We start from the raw sequence: 27,245 nt of genomic DNA on the forward strand, positions 1-27,245 counted from the left end.
TGAACAGAAACCAGGCTGCAAAGTCAGCACAAGGATGAGCAAGGAGACTTGTCTACATATTGAGCTACATCTGTGCAAGAGGATTTCTGCCATGCTTTCTGGAGCACACCTCATGTCCTCATTAAGTGACTGAAGCATCATGAATTAAAGTATTAGCTACACGCAGAGACTTTCAGTCTGGGGCACCTTGCTCATACTGGGGTATCCTTTAAATCAGGTACTGAGTGTGGGAGCTGGGAGGAGCCCAGTTTCTTTCCCCACCCATAGGCCCTATCCCTGGTTCTGAGGCAAGATGTAGACTTTAAGTGAGAGGTGAGTGTGAAATCCAGGCAGATGAATGGGCAAGCAGACTGCTTTATGTCCCATTTTGGCTGTTGGGAGTTAGGAGAAAGAGGCAAAGGTGAAGTCATCAAGAGCAGCAATGGGCCAGTTATTTAGTTTTTCGTAGATGGGATAAAGCTGCTGTCTTGGCAGATGCCTCTCACATTTCCCTGGGTGCTTAGCATCATCACATCTTATGTCCAAGCCTGTGCAGATGAGAGGGAGGAGATGCAATGCAGAGGCTTAGGGTGGGAGGGCAGTGATGGAGGGTGAGGTGCACAGGGGATTACTTTGAGAATCAAAAGTGGCAAGAGGAGAAGGCTATTTTTTTTTTCCAAAGAAATCTCATTCTAACACTGTCAGTCCCCATGGTTACTCCCATGGTTGACATTTGTCTCTTCCTATCCACAGGTATTATGATTGCCTCATTTCTTCTCTGCCTGAATTTCCTTCAGGTCTTCATACCCCTTATGCTCTTCTCATTCAGCTCTGTACTGCTCTCCCAGCTGCAGCTGTAACATCTAGCCTGGCTGTCAGTACTATAAGTAAGTATGCTAATGTTCATAACAAAATTGGAAAGGTAACACAGAGTCTGAATAAGTATTTATTTCCTTAACAAGTAGATGAAGGTGAGGAAAGTGAATCTCAATGTATTGAGCATTTGACACAAAGCAGAATCTTTGCCCTGTGTATGCTACCAGCTTTGTAAATGACATAAAGTCAGTGTGCGAGGGGTGACAGATGTGGAGTAACTAAACTGTGCAGTTTCTTGGCAAATTTATGTACATTATATTTAAAGTGTTGCATTTACATATGTGCTCACATGGTGAAGACATCCCAACTGAAAGACCTCCGACCTTTGTAAAACTCCCACTGCATTCAGTGCTGCAGCAAGATCCAGATTCAGTTTTATAAGACCAGTGGCATTTTTGTGTGAATTTTGTAGTAATGTTTACATTTTACAGGACAGTACACTCAAAATGAAATATTAACAACACAGGACCTTCTCATTTTGGCAGATGTTTACTGACTTACAATCTGGGTCTGTTTTTAGTGCTGTTTAACATGACTGAGATTTCTAAGAGTACACATCTTTTATTCTCCCAAAGTGTTACCTCAGAACCTTGAATCTTTCTTGTGCAGAATGTATTGCATTGTGTCTATTACATAAAATCATAACCATGTACAAGTAAGTAGGAGTTAGAGCAAGGGGCAACTATCAGTCAGTGAATTTCTTCAAACATATCAGGCCACCATTTATACCTCTCCACAGAAATTAATTTTGCCTTTATTAATATCCGGCCTTGAACCTACTTGAAGCAAAATGCAGAACTTTGCATTAAATGCAACTGAATAGAAGTATTTTGGCACAAAGAACAACTCATATGATGATATTCGTTGATCTAGCAACTGAAGTATGAGAAAAAGTAGACCTATTGGTATCATCCTGGCATTAGGTGCTAATACACTCTTTTTTACCTGAATTTAGCCCTTCTTCCACATTGAAGAGTATATAAAACCATTGAACCTTTCAGCTACATTCCTGTGTAGGAAAAAAAGCTGGAGAAGTGAAATTGTATTTATATGTATGAAGTTATAACTCAAAAAATTGATAACAAAGCTATGCTTGTTAGATGGGTATGGAACTGCCTGCTAAGGTGCAGCTTCTTGTATTAGTGGGGGAAGACCTGTAAATAACTTCATGAAAAGCACAAGCATTTACTAACGCTCTCATGGTATGGTCATTTTCCCAATGAATCCACTGCCAACAGTGAAGTGTGCACCTGGCATTTCTAATGCCATATGCCAAGATCTGTGCTAGAATATGTTAATTTAAGTGACAAAGGATTAACAATTTGGCCAACAGGTGCACCTTCATGTGGTCTCTATTATTCAGCCAGGCATTCATCCAGAAGATGTCTCTTAATAAAGAATATTAAGCAGACAGTAGCTTCATGCAGTTGTCAAATCTCTTCCCTTTCTAACTCACATGCATCAAACTGATTGGGATTACATGCGGTATGATACAGCAGCATTTGAATTCTGATTGGAAATGCTGGGGATATGCATAAAACTTCCTATGAGTGTTATCAGGATGGGATGTCTTTGATATCCACTAACAAACAAAAGTCTTAATCCCAGATCTTGGATATACCAGCTTGAATCTGAAATAATACCTCTGACTAATGCCATGGAGAATAGAACATGCCCTACAGCTGCTGGTTTTTTCAACAGTCAGTGACCATTTCTCATTACCTTGGAAAGGAACAAAACTAGGCCAATATAATTTTAAAAACCCTCCTCTTTTTGTGTTTGTATGATATCTTAAAGGAAAAGCTATATACAGAGAAGAGTTCCAGTGCTGAAAAGTATTACTAGCTAGCAAAGACCTGCTCAAGTGAAAGATACGTCTAGCTGTTAGCATGCTGTAATGCATAGCCATTGTTATACATGTAATTACTGTAATTCATCCAGTCATCTGCACACTGATATTCTTGATTAGACTGAATGTATGGATGATAAACTGTTTCTTTGCCCAAGAAATAAGATGGAGCGAGTCTCTTTAAAACAACAGCACTGAACTGGTATGTCAGCTTCCTTCTAATTTTAATTATTTCACCTGTTCTTCCATAATTCCTCAGTGCTCTCGCCATTTTCTGATATGTCATGATCTTGCGGTTTCCCTTTCTTTCTCCCCAAAGCTCTGCAAGTTTCTCCTTGTTTTTGGAGACAAACTGGAAAACACCATTGGGCTTATCCACCCACTGGATGCAGTTTGCCATAGCTGGATCATACAGAGACTCATGGAGGTACTCGAACAGTCGAAGTTTTTTTCTACCTATTAAGAAATAAAGTACAAAAGTCAGAATAGAACTCATACTTGTTTTAAAAGATAAGCTGTTGTCTTCTTCCTGGAAAGGTTCTTATAGGCAAAGGCACAGGTAAACCTAACAGCCTGTCACAAATGAAAAGAAGCCACTTCTATGAGTCTTCAGACACACGCTGTGCAGATGCATGGTCAAGGAACCCACACCGGGAAATCGCATCCTCAGAAAGTGTAACAAAGAGGTTCTGGAGAGCTAACCTGAATGGTTTTGAATAAATGTTTTCCCTTTGCTTAACCAAAACTCACAGATGTTGAGATGATTCAATTTTGTGAGATTTGTTTCAGGAATGTTTTGGGGCTTCAAGGTAGTCTCTGATATAAGAAATGGTGGGTGGGTAAGCAAAAAGAGCAAGCTAATTTCGAACCATAAACCTCACCTAGTCAATAAGGACCTATTTACTGAGGTACTTTTTGGTACCTTGCAGTTTTCTAAAAATGTGGAGAAGTGTCAACTTGCATTCCCATGCAGAATAAAGCAAGCTCTGTACTGCAGTATTTGTCAGTTAATGGAGTGCTTCTCCCCACAGGCTCAGCTCTCAAACTTAAGTTTACTAGTGAGGCTTACTTAGTTTCACTTAGGTCTTTCTCTGAACTACTTCCAGTTCCCTTCACAACAAGAAGCTTCTGTAAGGAGGAAGAATTTAAGATGGTGAGACAAAGAGGAACATTTTGCAGGAAGGAGACTCTATGCAGAAGAATGGCTTCCACTTTAACCAAAGTGGAAACAAGCAGCTGCACCTAAAGTTCATAAAGTCTTGCCTTGCATGGCTATTTTAAACTGGGACTGAGGTAAAAGTGACAGTTGCTAAGGAACACTGGGGTCAAGCCAAGACATCTGTTAGGGATGACAGTAATTCTGCATCTGGTGGTAAGGAAAGAGGGGAGAAGTGACAGTCAGACTGGGAAGAAGAAGAGCCCGAAATCAGAGGTACTTTCCAAAAATTAATAAAGTTTCATTATCTAAATAAAAATTGGTGTGTGACTAGAAGTACACAATCTACTAGAAATACATGTAGCATTACCAAAAACTGGACACTACTCACTCACACTAAACACTTCTTACTAAGTGACCTCCTTAGGTCCCCTCCAAGCTGAATTATACTACAAACCAATGAACCTATCATAGAATAAACAAATTCAGGGGAAAATGTGCAGATTACTGCAAACTGAGTCTGTGCTGGAAAATGATAGTAGCTAAAGAGCTACACAATGTGGATGCATCAGTCTGAGCTGGGGTTAGTTCACAGATCTTTGTACAGCACCACATTGCATAAGCTAGTGGTGTTCATTACCAGGTACTAAACATGAGTCTAAGCTAGCAGGATAGTGTCCGAAGGTTTCTTGTGTGGTTACCGGAGATAGACAGGTTCCTCTAGCACGTGTTTCACAGCACCTGCATTAGATTTCTGTGCTGAATTGTCCCAGGGAAATCTAATTCTCTGTGTATGTCTCATTCAGATGCATTTCTGGAGTACCTCTCTTGATTGCCTCCACTCACCAAGCTTTCATTCAGATCAGGGAATGGTCTTGATGTACATGAACTGGACTCCTTGCAGATAAAACCTGAAGCATACCTAAGCCACTGCAGATTTCAGAATGTGTGGCCAGCGTAGAGATTGCCCTAAATAAACCCTTGTGAAACACTTTGAACATAGACTTTGGGTCATCAGTGGTGATTATTTCATCTACAGATCTATTCCGAAAGGGCCACACTATTTGCTAGTGTATGGGAAACCTCTCATGTCACAATAAGAAGCCAAGAGGACTAAATTTATTTAGGTATAGTGGAAATAGTCTCCCAAACAAGTTTCTGGCAGAAATATTGCTATGGACACAAAGAAACCCGTAAGAGGACACAAAATACTCCATAAGAGTAGTAAGTCATTCTGAAAATTTATCCAGTATGGCCTTCTGGTAAAGAAAATTGATAATAACGTAAAAGAAATAGGAAATAGGAAATGATGTAATAACTGAAGGTGAATTCAGATGCTGACATGTAAAATTCCCTAGTGCAACACTGCATAATATCTAGATAAACAACATTTCTGGATTGAAAGATTTGCATTTGCAATGGTTAATTTCAAGTACTAGAAGTACAGAACTTAAAAGGAGGGGCTACTCTTCCCATCATCACACAAGATTTTTAGTAGTAGTAGTAGCTATTAAGCAACAGAAACCACAGTGTTCAGCATCAATGGGAAGAGATGACACAAAAAACTGACACCATGTGGTTAAAGTTGAAAGAAGGGGATTTCAAAAAGAAACAAAACCAGGAAGCTACTAAAAGACTCCATGGTCGAAAGTCAGTACAAAAACTCAGAGTGGAAGCTATGTAATTCTCATCTAGCAAAGTCATAGAAAGATGCTGAGTCCCAAACAAAAAAACAGATTAATTCAATAAACAGATACAGGATTACAATGACAAACGTTACCCACCCTATTTGCAAAACAGATATCCACTCAAGTAAAGTCAACCAAAAGGAGCACAAAATAGCTATAAAAATGCACACTGGAGGTGACAAAAACTAAGATGCAGTTTGAAAAGTAAACAAAGGCATAAAATTAGGTGAAAAATTATTCTTGTTTGTGAAAAACCTTCAAGAAAACCACTACTTGTTGAACCACATAATATAAGTTATTAAAGATGTTATTGATTTACTTCTCTGCATCAGAGTTCATTCCAGATTATTTGGAGTGAAATGCATTTCTGGTTTGTATTTCCATGTACTAAATAAGAGGAGAGAACAAGATAATAACAGATTTATCTTATGAGATTTAACAGATTGGAATTGAACACTAGCAGTTGTATTCTAGCTAATATTAAATGTTAACCTATCTTTTCCTGTTAAATATATATATATTAAAAAAAAAAAAGAGGTAAAAAGAAAGCATGATTTGACAAGAGCTTTTTTTGAAATAACACAATGTACGTATCAAGATATGCTCTTTCTACACACCTTTCCCTGCTTTTGGCTGGCCAGCAGCAGCATGCATCACTTGGCTTTCTGGAGTATTCTGCAGCATATGGTAGACAGTCTCATCTGCATAAAAATCCGTTGCACTGTTCTTCAAGAATTAAGACAACAAAGAGTTACTAATAAGAAACATTCTCTGAGTAAAAAGAAACTCATAGCTATTAATTGCCTGAAGCCTTCAAAATGCAACCTTTCATCACCTCACCAATGGAAGACTTTTCTCAGCCACAAAAGCATGTAGTGTACTGTACCAGTAACAAGCAGCATTAATTTATGTCCAGTGGGAAGGACTGCCCACCATCAGAGAATTTAAGAGGGAAAACAGAGTAACTGCCTCACTCTGGACCTTCAACCCTTCTGCTGGGAGCAGAAGAGGAACAGTGGACTCTGACTACTAAGATTACTTCTAAGAAGTGACTATGTATGCTTTGCAAACATTTCTCAAGGCAATTTTATCTGAATCATGCCTGGCCTCACCAAATTTCTCTTCGAACTGGCATAATGATTTGCATTAGAAATCTCAAATGGGCAGCCAATTCTCCATTTATGTCTGACTCTTATCACTAACCATTCCACTTACAATCACATTTCTCCAGCTATACCCTTGCTCCTCTGTAGATGGTGCCGCAGAGTAGCTGGGACTTCCTCGGAGGTGGTGGTGATGGTTGATCACAGTCAGGCAACTTTTATAACCTAAGAATTAGGAGGATGGGGCAAAAATTGAGTGAGTAAAAGGAATAGAAGAATGGGGGAAAAAAACAGGGGCAAATAATCCAACATGCTACTGGGTCTGTCAAAAAGCATTTATCTTATGGCTGCCTCCTAGAAAATAAAGTCTCCAGAGCCAAGATGTCCCCTAGCAGCAGGTTATCCAACAGAATCTGTACTGTTACTGCAAATCGCACCCTTGGGCTGGTTTTGTTTGCTTTCACAAAAAGCAATATTTCATAAGATAAAATCTCAGATAATTTATAGTGCCATGAAATAGTCTGGTTAATGGAAAAAGGAGGGCCAAACATAATGACTGAAACAGGATAATTATAGACTACTATAATACATGTATTAGAAAGGAAAGGGGAATGTTACACAGTTCTGCAGGCCATTTGTACAATTCAAGTCAGAGTCTCCAATTGTGAATGAAGTGAAGGAGCATCAGAGCATCTGCAGTGCCTGAAAGAATGACACAGGAGGAACCCAAGATCTTAGGATGTTTAAAAGAAGCAGAGGAGAACACCAGACTGAGGCACTTGGAATCAACTGCATACTATGGGTGGTCAGAAGAAGATTACGGAGGGTACATAAATTGCAAGTGGAAACGTGGGTGCAGCTGTGGGACATCCTAAACACACAGTTGCAAGTGTTTTAATACCTCTCTCCATTGGCCCACACAACACATACAGGCAAGAACACTGTAAACAATAACATATAGTGGGTCCTTCACCACGTGTAAATTACCAGTGCAGCAAAGCCAAAAATGTATTAAGAACAGCTGAAGACATGGCCCAATTGGTCTTACTTGCATTTCAGTATGTAATAGATAATATGTAAACAAACCCCCATGTGAAATGCATTCCACACAAAGACAGTAGATATTTTATTCTGGACTTAGATGGTTTGTGGCTTAGCTTCTGTTTTCTATTTACAATGCAATAACACCAAACACAGATTTAAAATTTTGTAATAATTTAATTGCCAAAACCTTGCCTCAACTGAAACAGTTTACAGCTTCCTTGTGTCTGAAGTTTTGCAAAGCATAATAAAACTCTTGAAGCCAAAAAACCCACTTTTTCTATTGATTATCCAGAGTAAAACTATCATTTCTGCATAAAAATATTTACAATTTATATTTTAATGTTAAAAAAATAATTGTGAAAACTAATTTCACCTGTTGGATTCTTGGTCCTTCTCCCCTTTCCCCCCACTAGATTTCATTGTTATATGAGTTTATTCACAGTATAGCAGATGGGCATTTTTCAGTTACAACATTAATAATGGAAAATAGCTGATGCACTATGGTCATATATCCTCTGATTACAGAAAAAAGAGCCCAATGCAGCTTGGCTAGTACTGAGGGGAAGGTAGAGAGGAACTATGCAACACTCTCCCTGTGCTGTGACACGGATGATGCACACCACACTGGTCAGTACTAATGGAGGGGTGGAAACTGTTCAGATACTCTTCCCCCTTTCCATCCTCCCAGCATATCCTTCTGTTGTCCATCAGTTCACCTCTGGGAAATTCTTCTCCCACCTATGTACTTCAAGATGCACTTTCTTGTAAAAATACAAAGGAATAATGGTCTTTTTTTACCTGGTGAATATTGCATTTCTCTGTCAGAATGCTGCTGCAGGACTTCTAGTGCATCTTCGAAAGCCTGGCCCAGTACGTCTTGATCAGGAAAACTCTGCAAGAACATTTTTCTGTCAGAAGTCTGAAAGGACCAGGCCAGTCCTTTCAACATTGTCAGTCAGAAAATCCCCAATAAATACAGTGATTATATGGAATATACATCCTCCTGGAATATGTATTTTGCAGGCACTGAGGCATTACCATAATTGTTTAATATTATGAGAAAGTTCTCACTCCTTTGAGAAGTCTCTTTGAGGTCAGTGGGACAACTCACATGGGTAAAATCACTCACTCGTGCAAATGTTTCAAGGTTCATTTCCTTAATTTGCAGCAGAAGTTTACATAGCGTGTTACTGCTGTTGGACTGTTTTATAGTATCTAATTCACAGGTATCTATCACTTGTGTAACGTGATTTATGCAGCCAAAGTTGCCATTCAATAAAACTGACATGACAAAAATTATGCACAAGTTATGAAGTGGTTATGCAGATAAAATGCTAAACTGTGACAGTATAGGAAACCAAGCATGGATTCTCAGGAAACTGTTTATCATAATTTTTGAACATCTTGTTCTAAACAGCTAAAAAATCCCTCTCGAATCTGAGTTTGACTAAGTCTTCTATATCATGATTGAAGCACTCAATAATGAAAGAGAATAAAGGTGTTGCAGACTTACCATCATTTAGATATCAAAACTGGAATCCTGTTAAATAAACAATATTTTTAAAAATCTTATGTACCAAAATAAACATTATTTTAGTATAAATAAAAATTTATTAAATATTTGCATTATTTCCAATTATGAAATAAAAGTATTTAATAACACATATAAAAGTAATTTAGGATTAAAAAGTGGTATTTTAATGAAATTAAATACTTCCAAAATGTTTTTAATTCAGAATGTTTTTCATTACTAAAGTTTCCAGTTTCATTAATATTGTAACTTTCAGATTATAATCCACATCATTATAAACACATTTTTAAAGACATTACAAAGTGAAAATTTGTTACTGCTGCCATTCAGCCCTAGTTAACACAACTAATAAATTCCTCCCAAAAATACTGACCTGAATTAAACGTGTTTGTCCCTTTGGTTTGCAGACACAGTTAAAACAAGCTTAGTTTTTTTTCATAATGCAGATTAGCATATGATGGTTTATGAATGTACATAAACTCTCAGGCTAATTGTGGGTTCCAGAAGCAGCATTGATTATTTAACAAACAGTGAAAACAGACACATTCTCAGTCAGTTTAACATGGGTACAGTATACAACATCACTCAGAAACTCATTCCTTAGTATCCTTTTATTTATTTTTTACAGATTAGAATAATCAAGTTTTGTTGCCTTACAGGTTTTTTCCTGTTCTCTTTTACATTATTGTCTCAAAATTCTTAATACAATAATCAGTATCAGTATTTCACTAATTATAATCTCTTGAAAATACTGCATATTTTTGGCAGTGATTTCAGCAAATGAAAGATTGGTCTCTGTGTGATGTTTCAAAATACAAAGGAGAGACAAGATACATAAATATAAATGAGGAAGAATTTTATCCAAGACTAACTATGAATATTCTAACCTAGTAATTATGCCTCTGTTATAAAGTATTGCCAAAATTCAGAATTATTTTGTAAATGTTGATAACCAACCATTTCAAAATGGTGAAATCTGGGTGATTCAGTAAACTGACCTCACTGAAGTAGATGGGACTCTTCTCTTCGACTTCAGTGCAGCAAGTATTTTGATAAATTGATTTAATTTTGTTATAAAACTAGAATGGGCTACATTAATCCTTTAGCTGCAAAGGTAGACACAGATTCTTGGGGTATAGAGCCACAGAAACGAAAGACATGTCCTTTGTAAAGATCCTCTCTTAGTTTCCTCCTAATTTTAAGTAATTAATTTTCCTTAAATTGCTTTTAACTCAAGCTCCAAACTGATACTTGCTAACCTTCACAGAACTTCTACAGTCAGTGTTGATGCCTTTCGAAGCCTAAGATACTCAAGTATGGGCAAAGTACTGTTGAATGGTCATGCCATTTAAAAAGCTGGATTCATACCAAAAAAAAGTAAAAGTCACACCTTAAGCAAGTTTGAAAAAAAGTCTGTACACTTACCTGGAATTTCAGCTCCACACACAAGACAAGAATATGTCTGGTTTTGCAAATAAATGAAAGACTGAGTTCCCATAGCAATGGGCTGGCAAAGGGGCTGCATTAAATAGCTGATTTTAGGGAAGTGTTTTGGCTAGGGAATTTTTTGAGAGTAAAGGTATAGTAAACTGCTAGCATGGCCCTTCGTTCTGCACCAAATAAAGGGTGATTTATCCTGATATAAAATAAATAGTTCAACTGTTGTCCAAAACATGCAGATTCTAAGCACTGGGAGAGACTCCTTTTGGCTATGGCACATCCTAACAAATCTCTCATGGGTATGTTATGCCCAGGCAAAAACCCTACATCCCTCATCCGTCCCATGTAGACTGTAGTGGACTTTGAGGTTTTATATGAACCTGCTTAGCTCAGTGTAAGAAGTGGACAAAACTAGATCTCAAAATAGAGTTGAGGGAATTTCAGAACTGATCCTGTACCATAGCTCTTTGCAGCCAAGCCTTTCAGAGGCACATTTTACAAAATTTCCTCAGCATTTGCTGTGAAACTGGTGTAAAATAGTAATTACCTCTTACAGGATTTATCTACATTCCCTCAACTAAGAACTGTAGTCAAGAACTAGCCTGGCTATGAATGCTAAGTGGAAGCAATCTGGAGCAAATCATAGAATCCTAAAATCAACTAGGTTGGAAAAGACCTTTAAGATCATCAAGTCCAAAAACGTTAGCATTAAACATTTCTGCTGGCTTCAGATGCAAGCTCCCTTTCTTTTTCTTATTTTTGTTAGTGAAATACATTAATAAATATATGGTTTTATTTTTTTTTTATTACAAGTTCCATTTTGTAGCACTTCTCTAATGTGACTTGGGCTTATATAGGAAAATTAACTGGTGACTGTGCTCTTAAAACATCAAATTGACTCAGCACTGGATTTCAGTCCAAAATACAATTATACAGTTAACTTCCTTTCCACACACAGTTAACTTTACTTTGCTTCACGGAAAAACATAGATTTAATGGTTCAGTTCTTTCCTGAAGTAGGAGTATATATTGGATTTCAAATTATGAATGAGTTTCAAGATCCCTCCTGGGTTCCTTCCCAATGACCTGCCTACTTCTACATGTCTACTTAAAGCTGGACAGTTACTATTCTGGCCTCCTGCGCTCTCCACTCCTCCTGGTCATGAAACTGCAGGGTGGCTCTTGTGGAGGAGATAAGGGCTGTCCCGTTCTGGTCACAGCCAATTCCAGCTGGCAACGGACCCACCGTGTTCCAAAGCAGAGCCCATTAGCCATGTGCACAGTGACTCTGTGAAAATATACTGAGGAAAGAGCAGAAAATGTCAAAGGGGAGGAGGCAAACCTGGGAGGGAACATCACAGGGGACAAAGTGGAAACAAAGAAAAAAGGATAGAAACAAGGGAATGAGGAGACAACACGGTCAGATGCGTTGGAGGTGCTCCATGACAGAGCAGGCACACCCCCAAAGGGACTGTGGCCCACAGACAGACCACATTGGAGCAGAGAAAATGAGTAAGAAGGAAGCAACAATAGAAGAAAAGGGTGAGAAGCAAGGAGAAGCAGAGAGAGACCACTACATCCTGACCTCAACCCTCTGTGCCACTCATTGTTTCATCAAAGGGACTGAGTGTACCCTGTGGAGATAACAAGAGGTGAGGAGATGTGTCTAGAGTGCAACTGAGCCTGGGAAAGGGGAAGGAAAGTTGTTTTAATGTTTGTCTTCTTTGCTTCCCAATACCCAAATCAGCAACGAAATATATTATGGCAATAATTTAAGTCAAATTCCCAGAGTATGCAAACAGCTGCGTGCATGTGTGGTGCTGGCTGAAGCCAACACACCCCAGTAGTAAAAGAGGGTGAAGGTCGAGAAATTAAAGCTAATGTCTTTAACATCATTAAAACAATCAGTCTTCCTAACTCAAATTGCTCAATCAGAATGTCCTCTTTTCACGTAACAGGCTACACCATAATGTAGGTCAGCAAAAGGTTTTTTTAAGAGGAGATGGGAAGGTGCTATATGTAGGACAAACACACAGCAAAAAACAAAAAACCCAAAAAGAACCAACAAAAAAAGTTGTCTCACAGGGTAGTTTTAAACTCTGCAACCCATTTGTACATTGCATTTTTGGCCCATCAAAAGCTCAGAGCAAGGGCTTAGGCTACATTTCTGTGAAGCCTGTAAGTGTTCGGAAGAGACAGAGTAAGGTACAGCTCAGGGCTGAGTGTCAGCTAACAGTACTGCTCACTCCTCAACAAATCACAGTACAGCCAAGGCAGGTGGCATGTTGGTCTCTACCAAGAAATATTATTACAGAAGAAAGCCTGCTTTGATTTTTGGCATTGGATGAGACAATGGATTCCAGATACAAGCCTGAGAAAGAGAACTAAGTAATCACATTTTAATGTCTAAAAAGATTGATGTGCCAAAATAAACTGGTATCAGTTAGAAAACACAACATCAAGCTCTTCTCCTTCCTCCATGTTTTAAAAATAAACTTCCAACAACAGAATGATTGTTTAATTTTCAGAACTTTCTTTCATCCTTGTTGGGCAATCAAAGCTAGTTCATAGCAGTGGTACAGAAAAAGCATTTTCACCTCTCTGAATAAAAACAGAACTAAATAATCAAGGACAGCAGTTGTTGAAGGGCTTGAGAAACCAAAAATACTCTTGCTTGAGGCATTGCTCAAATGCAGAGTGAAAACCAGCCTCTCCTCTCTTAAAGGAATGTAAAACTTGAAAAGGCAAGTTTTCTCACCAGGTATTTGTAGATTTCTGACTTTTTTGAATGTCAGGCAATTTGTAACTGCCCAAATAGCACAGCTAGACCACACGATAAGATTGCCTACCTGCTCAACAATCTCCAGAAATCAGAAACTGCTGAATGTGACAGCCACAGAGAGCTTCTGTGCTTACATATTTGTTCTGGCCCTTGGCAGACCCCTTTGCTACCCCTCTTCTGGCCATGCAGCAATGTAATAATCTTTGTTTTGAATCCTCATGGGTGTAATTCACAATAATTACATAGCCACAGATGCCGTCTCCCTGAAAATGGAAGGACTGAGAGATCACATGCCTGTGCTCACCTCCTGAGTCTAACCATGTTGACAGCAAATTTTCAGATCTCTGCCACTGTGCTGCTTCTGGTTTGCTCCATTCAACATTCAGAAGAAACTTGGAAGTTTCTTGCAGCAGGGATGCAGCATTTTCTCTGCACAGGAGGAGCATGGATCAACACACAGAGAGCTTTCTTACTTGTAGACTGCAGTGTTAATCCAGGCTTGACTATTTCACAGTGAATCAGTCTGAAATCTGAACTTCAAATCAGTGGGCTCAGAAAATGCCTGAATTCACATTCCCAGCCCCTGAATACAATTAAAACTCTCCTTAAAAACAAACAAACAAAACCAAATCAGAACAAAACAAAACACCAATCACAATAAGGAAATAAATTCTGCTTATTACCAACTTAAATACTATTGTTTACCATGATTTTGGTCAGCTAATTTAGTGTAGAATATATACAGGGAAAGGAAAAAAAAAGAAACCCCAAAACAAAACAAAAACAAACACAAACAAACAAAACCATAAACAAACCTGAAAGGGAACATAAAAACCAAAACCACAGTTACGGCATCCTATCACAAAAGCAAATGAAACTGGGTCTCATTATTCCATTTTTGTTGGGAGACTTTATTATATGCATTTCAACAAACATTGTAATTTGTTCAAATACCAGAAGATGCGGCTATATCATGAGTCCAAAATCTTCACTTGCCTTACAAATCATTCTACAGACGGCAAACTTTCTGCAATGCAAAATACAATCGTTTATTGTAATTGGTGGAGTTACAGCATTTGTTCCTTAGCTGGTGGAAATTGATACAGAGCCACCAAAGCCAAAGGATCATCGCTGATTTGTACAAAGAGAGGTTCTGGCTCATAGTTGATACTAGCTTTACTTTCAGTACAATAAGGGGAAACTTGCTGCACCAGCACTAATGTTGCACATTCCTCTCTGACTTCCTGATTTGTTTTAATTCTTTGGCTATCTTATAAAGGATTACATTACATTTGTGGCATTTTTTGCATTTTAATCCTTACAAGAGCTCTTTAAAGTTACTTAAAGGGCAACATTTTTTTAGAAGAGCATTTTCCAACTTTTATCTCCAAATACATGTTATGTATGAAGCTTTTTTCAGTTCTTAAGGAAGAAAAAAGATACTGAAAATGTTTTATGAATTGAATTTTAAGCCTAAAATGAAAAATTATCTCAATCCAACTGTTCTGCCTACCTTTGGTTTCATACCTTTCCATATCATACCTTTGCATATCAATTGGGGATTCCTATCTCAGAGTCACGTTTTTAATTTTGAAATCGCTTTAAATACTTTGCTTTTAAAATTCTTTAATCCTTTTAAAGTTAATTATTTTGTGGACTTTAAAGGTGCAAAGAAAAAATGTCTTGTTATTTCTTAAGAAGATACTCTGCTTTTAGACTATTCCAGAATTACATATGATTATCTTAATACAAAAGATATAAATAAAACCACTGATATGTTTGAATTTTAATGTCTTTTTGCTTTAATAAATTCTGATCCAACCTTAAAAGATGCATTTGCATGGTTAACTTTACATCTGTAACATATTTTACAAAGAACCATTGAATAATTACCATCATAAACTCAGGTATTTGGATAAACCATTGCAGAGATTAGGCTTAAACATATAATTAACTCTTCTGGGGCCTAAAAAGGGAAGTGCAGCATGAAGGCTGAAGTTGCGTAAGTGGGCAGATCAGCTCTTCAATGGAAAACCCATATCTAAAGCCCCCACTTTACAACTTGATCCAATATATTGGTCCAGTTGTCCGTGTCAGCAGGGCTTCTCAGGAAGCCTCTTTGGCTCCTTATAACCAAAGGAAGTGACTTGCTGCTGGGAAACCCCGTGAAGATAGAAAACCAGAAACCACAACAGAAGCACGAGGAACTAATAACAAAAAGTGCATTTGGGGTGGGGGGGGAGGGGCTGGGTGGAAGAAAAAACAAAAGAAAAAAACAAAAAAAACCTAAAGACCAAAACCAAAAAAACCCCAAACAAACTACTAAGTGAAGATTTTAAAGTGAAATATAAAATAATGACTTTACTACACAGGAATAATAATACCCCCTTAAATATTAGGATAGCTAAAACACAAGTCAATAATACTTCAGTGGAAAACTATCAGAGCAAGACAGAAATAATAATACTAATTTCATAAAAATATCACTAGATAAAGACTGTCATTAGGAAATAAGCCTGATAAAGGGTGAAAATTGAAGACTTTTACTGAAAGAGAAAGCATATATAGAGAACACAGTATATTAAGAACTTGTAATAGTGAAACTGGAGAAACTATATCTAATAATTTTCCAAGCAAGCTAGTGCTAATTTCAAGTCTCAGTCAATTTTAAAGGACCTCCACCAAGGTTTTGGATACACTGATGATACTTATCACAAACCAGATGTAACTGGGAAAAAAAAAAAATCCCAGAGATATCAGGAAAAAGGAAAATGAAGTCTTAGAAACTGTAGCAGATGAAAAAAAAAGGAGAATGAAAGCACCAAACAATAACTAAAATACCTGTAGCAGATTTATATAGAAGAAAACAGTATAAATGTAATGTAATCAAAACATTTTAAAGACATGCACCAGGCTCAGGCAGCCTACGTAAGCATCTCTTGAAGGACCACATCTGTAGTTGTTGGACAAGAGGAAAAACAAACATCTATTATTAAGCAGACCTTAAATTATCCTTAAATCCTCTCTAAACTACACGCAATGGAAAAACATGCCTGCAGCAAAAAGCAGTGGAAGAAAACCACGAGGCCCACCTGGGACTCCTAACTTTGTTGTGTTAGAGAATAGAAATAATGAATGCACTACTAATGAAAACACCAACATACATTATAAGAATACAACACGCTTTTATCATCATTAGAATACAAGCTGACCTTTACCTTCAATGAAATTCAGCACTCTATAAGGATACTACTAGAAGGCATATGAAGTGCATGTATTTATAGAATCATAGAATAGTTAGAGTTGGAAAGGACCTTAAGATCATCTAGTTCCAAGCCCCTTGCCATGGGCAGGGACACCTCACACTAAACCATGTCACCCAAGGCTCTGTCCAATTTGGCCTTGAATACTGCCAGGGATGGAGCATTCACAACTTCCTTGGGCAACCCATTCCAGTGCCTCATCACCCTCACAGTAAAGAACTTCCTCCTTGTATCCAATCTAAACTTCCCCTGTTTAAGTTTGAACCCATTATCCCTTGTCCTATCATTACAGTCCCTAATGAAGAGTCCCTCCCCAGCATCCTTATAGGCTGCCTTCAGATACTGCAACACTGCTATGAGGTCTCCACACAGCCTTCTCTTCTCCAGGTTGAACAGACTCAACTTTCTCATTTAAAACTTCAAAATAGGCAGAAATAGTACCAAACACTACCAAAAAAAAAAAAATCCATTTAAAATGGGAGGAAAATGTTTTTAATACAAATATGAGTTTTCTGCACCACCTGTAATGAAAAATGTGCAATTTCTTCAGAAGACCAAGAACTAGAAAGGCAAGCACCAGCTGGCATTAACCACCTGAAAACTGAAAAGAGAAATCAGTTTGGGCTCCTAGTGGAGAAATGGAATATTCCATGCAAATTTTCCTCCAGCTATTTCTGCTGCACGTACTTTTGACTTAAATAATTACAAGTTACAACAATTACAGGCTGGCCCAAATTCCACAATGTGCAATAGGAAGGCCAACTGCCTTTCCCAGGCAGACACATTGCAAAGGGAATATGTTCCTATTTTTCCTTTTGGGCAAAATGTGGGATCACATTTCAACATCATTCCCCAGTCACTACCATGCTACACGACGGGTACCACAAAGTTAGGAAAACATTTAAGTGTGCAACCACCAAAAGCATAGCAGCTTGAGCCTCTGACAAAACATCCATTTTCAGGGACAGATATCTACAATAATTCCCATCAGGGAGCTGGACAGATACTTCCTACACAGAGATGAGATGGAAAAAGTAGAGTAGTGAAGACCTAAAAACAGGTAATCTTAAAAGAAGAAAGCTCTATGTTTGGAAAGAAGAAAGTAATGAACGGTTGTGAGAGGTAATTGCTTTACCTAGTTCAGTTGGAAACAGGAAAACATCTCTGACCTTACAGTTAAATGCTCTGAATAAAAGTAGTTAAAAACCAAACCTTGTTAAAGCCATTCTTGGTGTTATAATTGTCATATTACAAAAAAACACCCAAAACCAAAACCCAAGCACATTCTGTCTTTCTTGAAGGTGTAGAATGAGGTCAGATTTCTGCCAGAATTCTAGATAAAAGAAATACAGGAACTGCAAAGTGGTAAAGGAAATTCTTTAAAAGTATAATTCTTCTCATTACCCTGAAGGTGACTAAAGCACATCTGTCCCAAATAATGGGGTTTTATGTTTTGATGAAGCAAATAGCTATGTGGGCATAAAGTGCTATGACTAGCAAATAAATGCTTCCTATATTATCAGGGAAGTGCTGAAGAAGCACTTAGGCTACGGGGATTTTTACAAACTGGTGTCAAAGAAATCCTGTATCTTGATGGCAGTGTAGGAGGCATGTCAGTAAAATTACTTCCTGGCTTGGAATCTTTTTTGAAATAAAATTTTCAAAGCTGAGTAGTTTATAGTTTGAAATTTCAAAGGAAACTGTTTTGCAATGGCTCCTCTTTGGCCACACTTTTTTTAGTTTCTTTTTGAGGTAATAAAAGGGTAAAACCTAACAACTAACTACTCTGTGGGCTCGTGTTGGGTCTTTTTTCCTACATTCCATTCACTAGAAAAGTGAAATAGAATAAGAAAAGTTATCAGTTAAAATAATAAATAAGGAATGTGTTTGTGGCCGTGTTGCTATTCCCACTTCCAATCATTAGCCACAGAAGCCTACAGAATCAAATAGACAAATGTAATTCCTTTAAGAAAGACCTACAGCACAAGAAGGCTATATGCCTGTGTTTTGTATTATCATGGAATTCGAAAAAGAAGCATAGTAAGAGGTAATGTTTTGTATTATTGTTGTCCAAAAAGACCTCAAATACCTTACAGAAACAAATAAAAGTAGAATTCCAGAGAAGGCAGCTTGCAAGTTACATCATTAACAAGATGCCTCAAGGGAAAGTGAGAAACATTCCACACCAATCGTCAAATCAGATAGTATTTTTCACCTGTGTCTGCCATACTTATCTCATTTTAAGCCAACCTCTTAACATTACCTATCCAAAAAATATATCGGAGGCTTGAATAGCTTTTAGATGCAGGGAATATAGAGCCTACTCAGTTAAATTAAGCACAGAAACACTATATATTTCATAGACACAGCCTATAGACAGCAAACTTTACTCCATCCCATGTCTGAGAGTTATAACAACCTAGAGGATGACCTGTAATTCTTGTCTGCTCTCAGGTTTGATTCAAAATATATTTTGAGAAAGGTCCATAAATGCAAATAACAACAGAAATAACTGAATAGATGTTATGTTTTTATGGCACTGTGTGTCTCATGTTGAATATTTGTTTAACAGTGTTAGCTGAAATGCATGGCAAGCAGTACTGCTGTGTCCTTAAAAAACATCTTCTCTATGACTGCTTAATTATGCTATTGATCACATACAGAAAATATCACAATTGCAGTATTGTTTGTGTTGGGGACATGTATTTTTTTTTTCTGTTCCATAAAAACTCATCTGAATTTAGATAACATTGCAAGTACTGCAATGCTTCACCCATGCTTGATCAATTTTTATACTTCAGCAGCTGAAGATGGAGGACCCTGGGCAGGGAAATATGCTGTGTTCCTTCCCAGCTTCTTCCCAGGGACATTGTGTGTTGTACTTTTCCTCTAGCATATGCTGTGAACAAGTACTGCAGGAGCAAATCAGGGCTTCTCCTGTAACTGAAGCTTTGTGCCAGGATATGGTTGAGTACTAGCAATGTGAGAACTTTCTTTTCCCAACTTTTTCTTCTACTGCCACCTGGACAGCACTGAACAAATAGTGGGACAAATAGCTGCTCACTGGAATACAGACACAAGAAGGTTTGAATCCGGGGAGAAGCAGTACCAGAAACTGCTACCCAGGACTCCAAGAGAGCTGTAAGAAAGAAACTGTCATTGAAGATTAGAAGAGCAGAAGATGCTGGGAAGACAGACTGAAAGCTGAAAGTCGTCAGAGATGGAAGGCGGTTGCAGACACCGGCTCTAAACTCCAGTATGCTCAGTGGCGTGGTGGGGAGAGGTTTCAGAAAGAGATTTGACTGGGATTTCAGAAGTGAGGATTGAAACCTATTTGGCAAGAAGATAAGAGAAAGTCTAAGATTCATAAAAGGACCTGGACAAATTTTGTGGGACCTGGCTGAAAAGAGTAGATTTAGGGATGAGAAGTTTGGGCCAACATATCTTGGATTAAGGGGGCCAAGAAGAATGGAAGCCAAACATAGTGGAGAGGGAAGACTGGCTTTTGAAAGATAAGGGAAGGAGGAGGCAAGCCTGAGGAATGGAGGGGGAAGGACTAATGTCCTCTTTCCACTCCCAAGCTCGCAATACTACAACGGAGCCCAAGATTTTACCTAGACTCTTAATGCTTTCCTGCTGCAACAAGCATCTGTGAAATTCTCTGGTGAAGCAGGAAGACAGCAACGTGTTCTTGTCATTGGCAGCATAGCTAACAAAAATGGTGGAGATGAAAGTGGCAGACTGAAGGGACTTTTTTATGCAAGGCTTTTTCCAAATGTTATTTTTGTTAACTGAGGAATCTGAAAGCAGGGCATAGGAAAGCGTCTTCCAGGAGAAGGAAGTACTCCAAAGACTGAAAATACTAAATCAAAGCATAATCATTTCACTTCCCTCCTCCCTGAGTGTATATTTAAACATTTTCCTCTGAAGACCCCACTTCTTTCTGCGCCTTCAATAAATCTTGCTCTAATGTTGAAACAGGACTGTTCAGTAAATGAGACTGTTCTTTGCAGAAACCCTGCTGCATCTGCTGCAGAAGTTATAAATTGTCTAGTGAATAAGGAACAGAGAAGATGCTCTCAACATTAAAGCAGCTGGAGAAGAGAACCCACCCTGGAGAAGTGGGTTCTGACCCTGTCTCTACCACAGAGTTCCCAAATGATGCTAGGCAAGTCCCTCTGAACAAAGTTTCACAGGTGGTCGTTTACTGAATGTTCCTCATTTTTGAGATTTTTGACTTGAGACCCCGGTATCAGATTTGCAGAAATGCTGAGCAGTACCAGCTGCAAGTGTAGTCACTGAGCACTGGCCTGAACCCACAAACTACCCAGAAATGCTGAACTCTCTAAAACACGAGATTTTAGGTATCTTATATCGAATACGCAAAATTAATGTGTATTCTCTAATTTAACCTCTTTGTGCCTTCATGTGTAAAGCAGAAATAATACAATTATCTTCACATCACAATGCATTTATGAATTTAAATGTCTCAGTGCTTGTATAGCATTCATAAGCTGTAATGGGCAAAGCACAAAAAAAGTCCATAAGGAGGTTAGCAATATTCTCCTGAAAGCAACATCTGTCTGTGTAGTAAATAAGGCTTGGGGATGCAATCAATGTTGAAATCCCACTAGATAATTCGTCACTAAAAGAGCTCTATCCCATACATGCACTGAATGAAGGAAAGATCTTGTAGCAATAACAGCTGGTGATCGTGTCAAAATAGCACGATAACAATGCACACAGAGAAGGCAAATTAAAGTCATATTTCGCCATGTTGTAACTAACTTTTCACTGCTTTATTTTTAATGTTAATATCCTTTTAAAGGAGTTTCCACTGTCTGCATGGACAGGAGGGCTGCTGTATTTTTAAGTTTCTTACTTTAGAATATAGTCTCATCTTTCTTTAAAAAAAAAAAAATTACAGACTTCTAAGGGGACTTCTTGATCCTCACCAGAAGGTGCTCTTAACAGCAATAACAGATTTTCTTCCAAAATGTTTTGAAGACTTTTGACTCATGTAGAGGTACTCTTACAAAACAACATCAACAAAAACACAACTAGCTAAACATTCCTTGCCCTCAATTCTCACATTCTCAGTGTTCATCTCTATTTCAAAAATGACCAAAATAAGGAAATCTCAGATCGATTACGGGCACAAAGCACATACAACATAGTGCAGAAAGCTGTGGGAAGGAGAATCTCTGTGAGTGTTTACAGTCAGAGATGACAAACATACTGATAATGCTCCATTTGGAATAGTTTCTCGGCTGAACTTGTAAATAAATTTCCAAGCAATGTCAGCCTCAGCAGCACCAGTGAGGAATTTAGATTACTAAACGGCTTCTGTCTTCGTACAGACTCCAGCTAGTTATGAGATGCAGTTAGAGCTTGAGACTGCCTCTGGCTAAGAAGCTCGAGCTTTGGCACATCTCCTCATTTCATGGTTTCATTAATTTTATAGCCTTCCATGGCCTTCTAACCAATATGACATGAAGATCTTTATATGTGTAATGCAAAAATATACATTTATGTATAGATGAGGAAAGAGAGACATCAGGTCTTTTTTTAATAAGCAAAATTAAAAGCAGGAAAAGAATATGGCTATATTTTCCTCTGTGCATCATTTCAAAGTAATCAGATTGTCTCTTATTCAGTACTATTTGGCTACAGTTAAATATTAAGCATCAGTGATAACAAATCTTACAAGTGGCCTTTTAGAGTTCTTTCTTTGCTATTTCAGAGTACAGTGAGTGATGAAAAAACACTTGCTTGTGAAAATGACATAGACCAGTAATAACCTGGGAACTGAAAGGTACTAAATTAAAGAAAAATAAGCCAAAACAAAAAAATAGTTACCAAATTTGATTGAAATCATCTGTGTCATGAGTATGAAATACCATGAGAATGCTAGGCAACAATTGTAAATTTACTTTTAGAAGACTTGTATGACTCAGCATAAAGTTTATTACAAAAAATTCCTCCTTTTTTAATGGAACTTGAAACTTGCTAACATATATTAGCACCATCTCACAGGACAAAAGCAGTATTTCTACATCCTACATTTCAGCAGACATACTAGTTTTATTTTAAGACTCCTTTAAAGAAGAATTAAATGGAAGTATTACACAAAAAATACATTAAATTTATTATTATACAAAAATCGCTCTCGTGTGGCAAGAGGGAGTACAAGGCTAAAAGCAGTTCAGCTGATAAACATGCTTGTTCTGTGTCACTGCAGAACATTTCCCTTGCACAGGTCAACTATAGATAATCCAGATTAGCCAGCCTATTTTGCTAACTGGAAGGGGTACCTGGGTGAAAATCCTCTCTTGTGGGTCATCTGACAAAAGAACCTAAGATGCAGGAGACTTCCCCGGAACGATGCTTCTTTTCTGCACCAGCAGTAAACTGTATGATAGAGCATATTGTGTTTGGTCCTACTGGAAATACTGTTCTGCAGAATGCCCTTTATCTGATTTGTATCTCTGAATATGTTCCCATTTTGCTCCTTCATTTCCAGTTAAATAATATATGCTTACATATTATGTATAACTTTGGTCTCCCTTTACCAAGAATTTATTTTAGTTGGGATTCTAGACAGCTGTCTAAGACAGCATGAGTGCATTAGTTGTAACCCTTGGTATACTACTGCAAGAAGATTTTGAAGCACTGAATGTTGCTTGTTTTTGATAAGATCCTTTACTCCTGTTTACCTGCTGTTACCATAAGTAGCTGCTATTGATCTCCGAATCATTTAGCTGTAACATTCCAGGTGATGTGTGACACACTGCACGAACAATTCTGAGTTTAGCTGATGAACCAGAAGTAAATAAACTCACAGAAGAAAAAGTCATGAGAAAACTTTAGAGTTTTCACTGAAACTAAGAATTTTCAATGAAAAGTAGGGCCTAGCAGCTGGAAAAGCTTCTGATTTCTTGCAAAGATATTTTTAAGGGTCTCTTTTTATATTTGCTTGCGGTGTTTTCCATATGCAGTTGACTGCTGTCTTCAAAGGCTTTGGGCAGAATGCCTGAGAAACATGGGAATGCCTCTTGATATCTATTGCCCTCTGCTGCAGTGATGATGATCCTACTTTTCCTTGGTGTGTTCAGAGGCTACAGGTCCTAAATTTGTTGCAAAGTGCTCAGGGGCTCAAAGGGCTCAGGGTATCTGTGGATTATGCTGTGGGCTTTTCTGAATTGGATATGTAAAAAATTAGTTGCTCGTGATTGTGAATGACTAGTGTTAATGATGTATTTGACCCCTTCTGTCCTGTGCTCCAAATTGGTTTGATGTTATCGAAATACCAATAATCTAACCATAAAACAGCAAGGGGTTTTGAACTACTATGCGCAAACATAGAATTTTCATTCATAAGTACTGCACGTTATCATAAACACATCTCTTCATACAGCTGGTGGAGACTGAGCAGAGGCAATTCCTTATCAATGCAGTTCTGTATTTTGTCTAACACAGGGTGAAACACCATATGATGAGGCCAACTTCTATATTGTTGCTAATTGCAGCAGAAAATGAATTGTGACATAGGGTTCAGGAACTGTTCTGTTTTCTGACAAAGTACAATTTTGTAATCATAAGAAACTCTGGAAAAACACTGAGCTTTCAAAAGAACTTTTTCAACTGTTGGAACTGCTAATTTAAATACATGCATGTTAAGCAAATCTTTGTGATACAAAGATAAGTCTTTTGATGGCAACTCATACCTTCAAGAATATAGAATTGCCATTCACTAGGAGGGAGGTAAGGGAGGTCACTCCCATCAGAAAGTGGAGTGTTCAAATGAGGAATTAACAGGCATATTCAGATTCAGCATAGTAGGACAGTAGACAATGCAGACAGTGGATAATGTGGTGATAAAGGCAGGCAAAACTGCTGTGAGACAACAAAAGGCTTCTAGACTTTGGCCCTCTCTGTTTTCAAGTTTCAATAACCTTTTGTTTTGTTTTGGTTGGTTCACTTGCTTTCCCCCTCCAGCTTGTACAAGTTTCACCATGAATTTCTGTTCTACATGAAGAGAAACAGGAACACAAAAACTTATCTGGAATCAACAGATTTGGGGTTTTTCCCCCTATCATAATGGTGACACCTTCCTTTTCCTTTAAAGGAGTGGCTTTCTGGATTAAGTTATTTTCACTAGTATAAAAATGGTCATGGCAAGGCATTTGCACAAAACTGTGCATATCCACTTGTTAAGGGCAATCTGCATAGATATAGCTGGCCTATAAGGTGCCATTCACACTGCTTCTCCATGGGTGATCAAAATACTGCTGCTCAGGATATGTCTCATTTACTGCTCATTTGAAGATCATAGTAATATTAAAATAATATTAAGTAATATATAAAGTAATATTAAAAATATATTAATAATATTAAATATTAAAAATATTAAAAACCCTGTTAAGAAGTCCTGGAAGAGAATTCTGCTTCAATGGCTCAGTCCTAGCAAACACACAAGTTTTAGGGTAATATCTACATGTGAGCTGACAGGGGTATGCATTGCTCTTCTAGCAAGAGGTAAACCTCTTGAAATATTGGATTAGGGAAAAAGCCATAAGGAATGAGACCTGAGGCCTCAAAAGTAATGGAAAGATTCCCTCCCACATTAGTTCAGGATCAGACCTCGGAAAACAGTGCATGACACAGTCCTTACAAGAACAAAGTAGGAGAGACATGCGATCCGTAGAGGGAAGAGAAGTCTAGAAGAGATATTCTTAGAAGGTTTCTGAATATGAAGGAAGCCAGTGTAGACAGTGAATCTGTGAATACAATACCTTTTTAAGGGTATGAAAGAAGAACAAAAGCCTATGGCTCACACCGTAAACAGACCTTTACATCTGCACTAAGTAACTAAAACTTCAACAGATATAACTAGAGGTGTGCCAATGACAAATAACAGCATCACTAACTGTACTATGAATCTGCAGCCCCAAGTTATTTTTATTTTAGAAGCAAGGCCACTTGAAACATGTTTATGCAACAAAGAAAACTGTACACAACACAAATTCTTGTGCATACTACAGGCTGGTCTATTCTTATCAGACAGAAAATTTGTCCTACATCCTGTCCAGACTATACTGTTAATATCTGAAAATAAGCCCAGTCCTAACGCAACAGCAGAAAATGAGGATTTATCCTGCTCTTTGCAGAGGCTGCAAGAGCTCTGGGACAGCCAACAGCCCCACAGTCTGGTGCTACTCATGTACTGCACCAGAATCGAGTTTCCAGTTTCCTGCTTTCAAGTTGTGGGTGCGTGTCTTACCTGTTGGCTGGTTAATTTTCAGGTTAAGTGTGCACTGCAAAACTCCTGGGATTGTAGCTGTAAGCTTGATATGTTGTCAAGTAGGCCAGATTTCAGACAGTGAAGAAATTAGAGTAGTACCAGAAATAATACATAGCCAATACAAGCCATTATAGATTTAAAAAAATACATTAGTCTGTTGAATGGCACTTAAAACTTCAAAAGTAGAGCTTTCATAGCATAACACATCAGATGTTAGCAAAGGTCACTCACTGAAACTGCAGTACTTGAAGTCCCATAATTATTAAAAATCCATGCCCTCTGAGTTCAGCAGCTGCTCAGAAACAATAGGAACTGCCTAAAAGGAGCATAGCCCATATGTAATTATGCTACAATGGCATTTAAGAAAACAGTTCCAGCCTTACCTTTACAGTATTTGAGAGATGAAGAGGAGCCACTTGCCTTATGTGCCCTTGAGGTCTAATGTAACTCTTCTTACATTGGAGGTGCTTAATTTTACAAACAAAACCTGACTTTTCCATTCACAGACTCTTCTGAAGAAGGACAAAGTACAATTTTGCTTATATATAATTCATAGGTGGGGAAGTTCTATCAAATCAAAGAGGTACTTTTTTCTTCCTGAGGAACATGCCACAAAACAAACTACAAGAAACTTGTGTGATAAGGAGTAAGCTATGATTTACTTCAGCTATGTGTTCAGGGACGGGAAGGTACTTAAATTCAAAAGCAGCTCTGCAAATCTCTATGCATCATAGCCTGTTCTCCTCGGTTTTCTTTTGTTCTCAGGAAAAGAGACAGAATGATAGCTCTGCTCCAGAGCCTCGAAAAACTCATTCCAGCTGCAAAGCAGGAACAGCAGTGTGAACTTCCTTGTGATACACACAGCAACACATTCAAATGAATTGCAGTGGTGCGCAGCTAACTACAAATACTCCCTCGACCCTGACCTTACACACTGCTCTCCTCTGTACTTCCTTCACTCTAATGTTGAGATCTGCATTGGTGTTGTCATTCATACATATTTTATGCTGAAAAATATGCTGTATTTCTGCCAAATGAGTGAGAGGCTTTTTAGATGCATGAAGAAAGGAAGTGTGGGGTGCAGTTGAAACAGCTACCTGGACAGCACAGTGATGTTTTAAGATCTTTAAGATGCAAAAGGCTCAGAACCAGTTAGATAGGATAAATTTAGGGTACTGAACAGAAAAAGTCAATGGAGGCCTACTGGAAAGAATGGGAGATGTCTAGCAC

At 38.0% G+C, this 27,245-nt stretch overlaps 1 protein-coding gene across 3 annotated transcripts; it reads right to left on the reverse strand.

Moving 5' to 3' along the window:
- Nucleotides 1-912: 912 nt before the first annotated feature.
- SPIC (Spi-C transcription factor) lies at nt 913-26,516 on the reverse strand. 3 transcript variants are annotated; one of them, XM_065665137.1, is made up of 6 exons: nt 26,399-26,516; nt 9,209-9,235; nt 8,494-8,587; nt 6,764-6,876; nt 6,166-6,274; nt 913-3,160 (listed from the first exon to the last, which is right to left on the reverse strand). In XM_065665137.1, exons 2-6 carry the CDS (start codon nt 9,212-9,214, stop codon nt 2,733-2,735), a joined length of 750 nt encoding a protein of 249 aa, XP_065521209.1. In that variant the 5' UTR covers nt 9,215-9,235; nt 26,399-26,516; the 3' UTR covers nt 913-2,732. The 3 variants fall into 3 exon arrangements, with proteins under 3 accessions (XP_065521209.1, XP_065521208.1, XP_065521207.1); XM_065665136.1 differs by lacking the exon at nt 26,399-26,516 and adding an exon at nt 10,652-10,737; XM_065665135.1 differs by lacking the exons at nt 9,209-9,235; nt 26,399-26,516 and having other exon boundaries at nt 8,494-8,644.
- Between the last annotated feature and the right edge of the window lie 729 nt (nt 26,517-27,245).

Source organism: Lathamus discolor, chromosome 1 (genome assembly GCF_037157495.1).
Source record: "Lathamus discolor isolate bLatDis1 chromosome 1, bLatDis1.hap1, whole genome shotgun sequence".
Taxonomy (NCBI): Eukaryota; Metazoa; Chordata; class Aves; order Psittaciformes; family Psittacidae; genus Lathamus; species Lathamus discolor.

What these genes read in the sequence shown, in the direction of transcription:
- SPIC (XM_065665135.1), bottom strand. Translation starts at nt 8,644, where the DNA reads ATGTTGAAAGGACTGGCCTGGTCCTTTCAGACTTCTGACAGAAAAATG. An exon ending in AGAAATGCAATATTCACCAG is followed by an intron (nt 6,877 to 8,493) that starts GTAAAAAAAGAC and finishes CCTAATTCTTAG; the next exon opens with GTTATAAAAGTTGCCTGACT. An exon ending in ATAGCTGGAGAAATGTGATT is followed by an intron (nt 6,275 to 6,763) that starts GTAAGTGGAATG and finishes TAATTCTTGAAG; the next exon opens with AACAGTGCAACGGATTTTTA.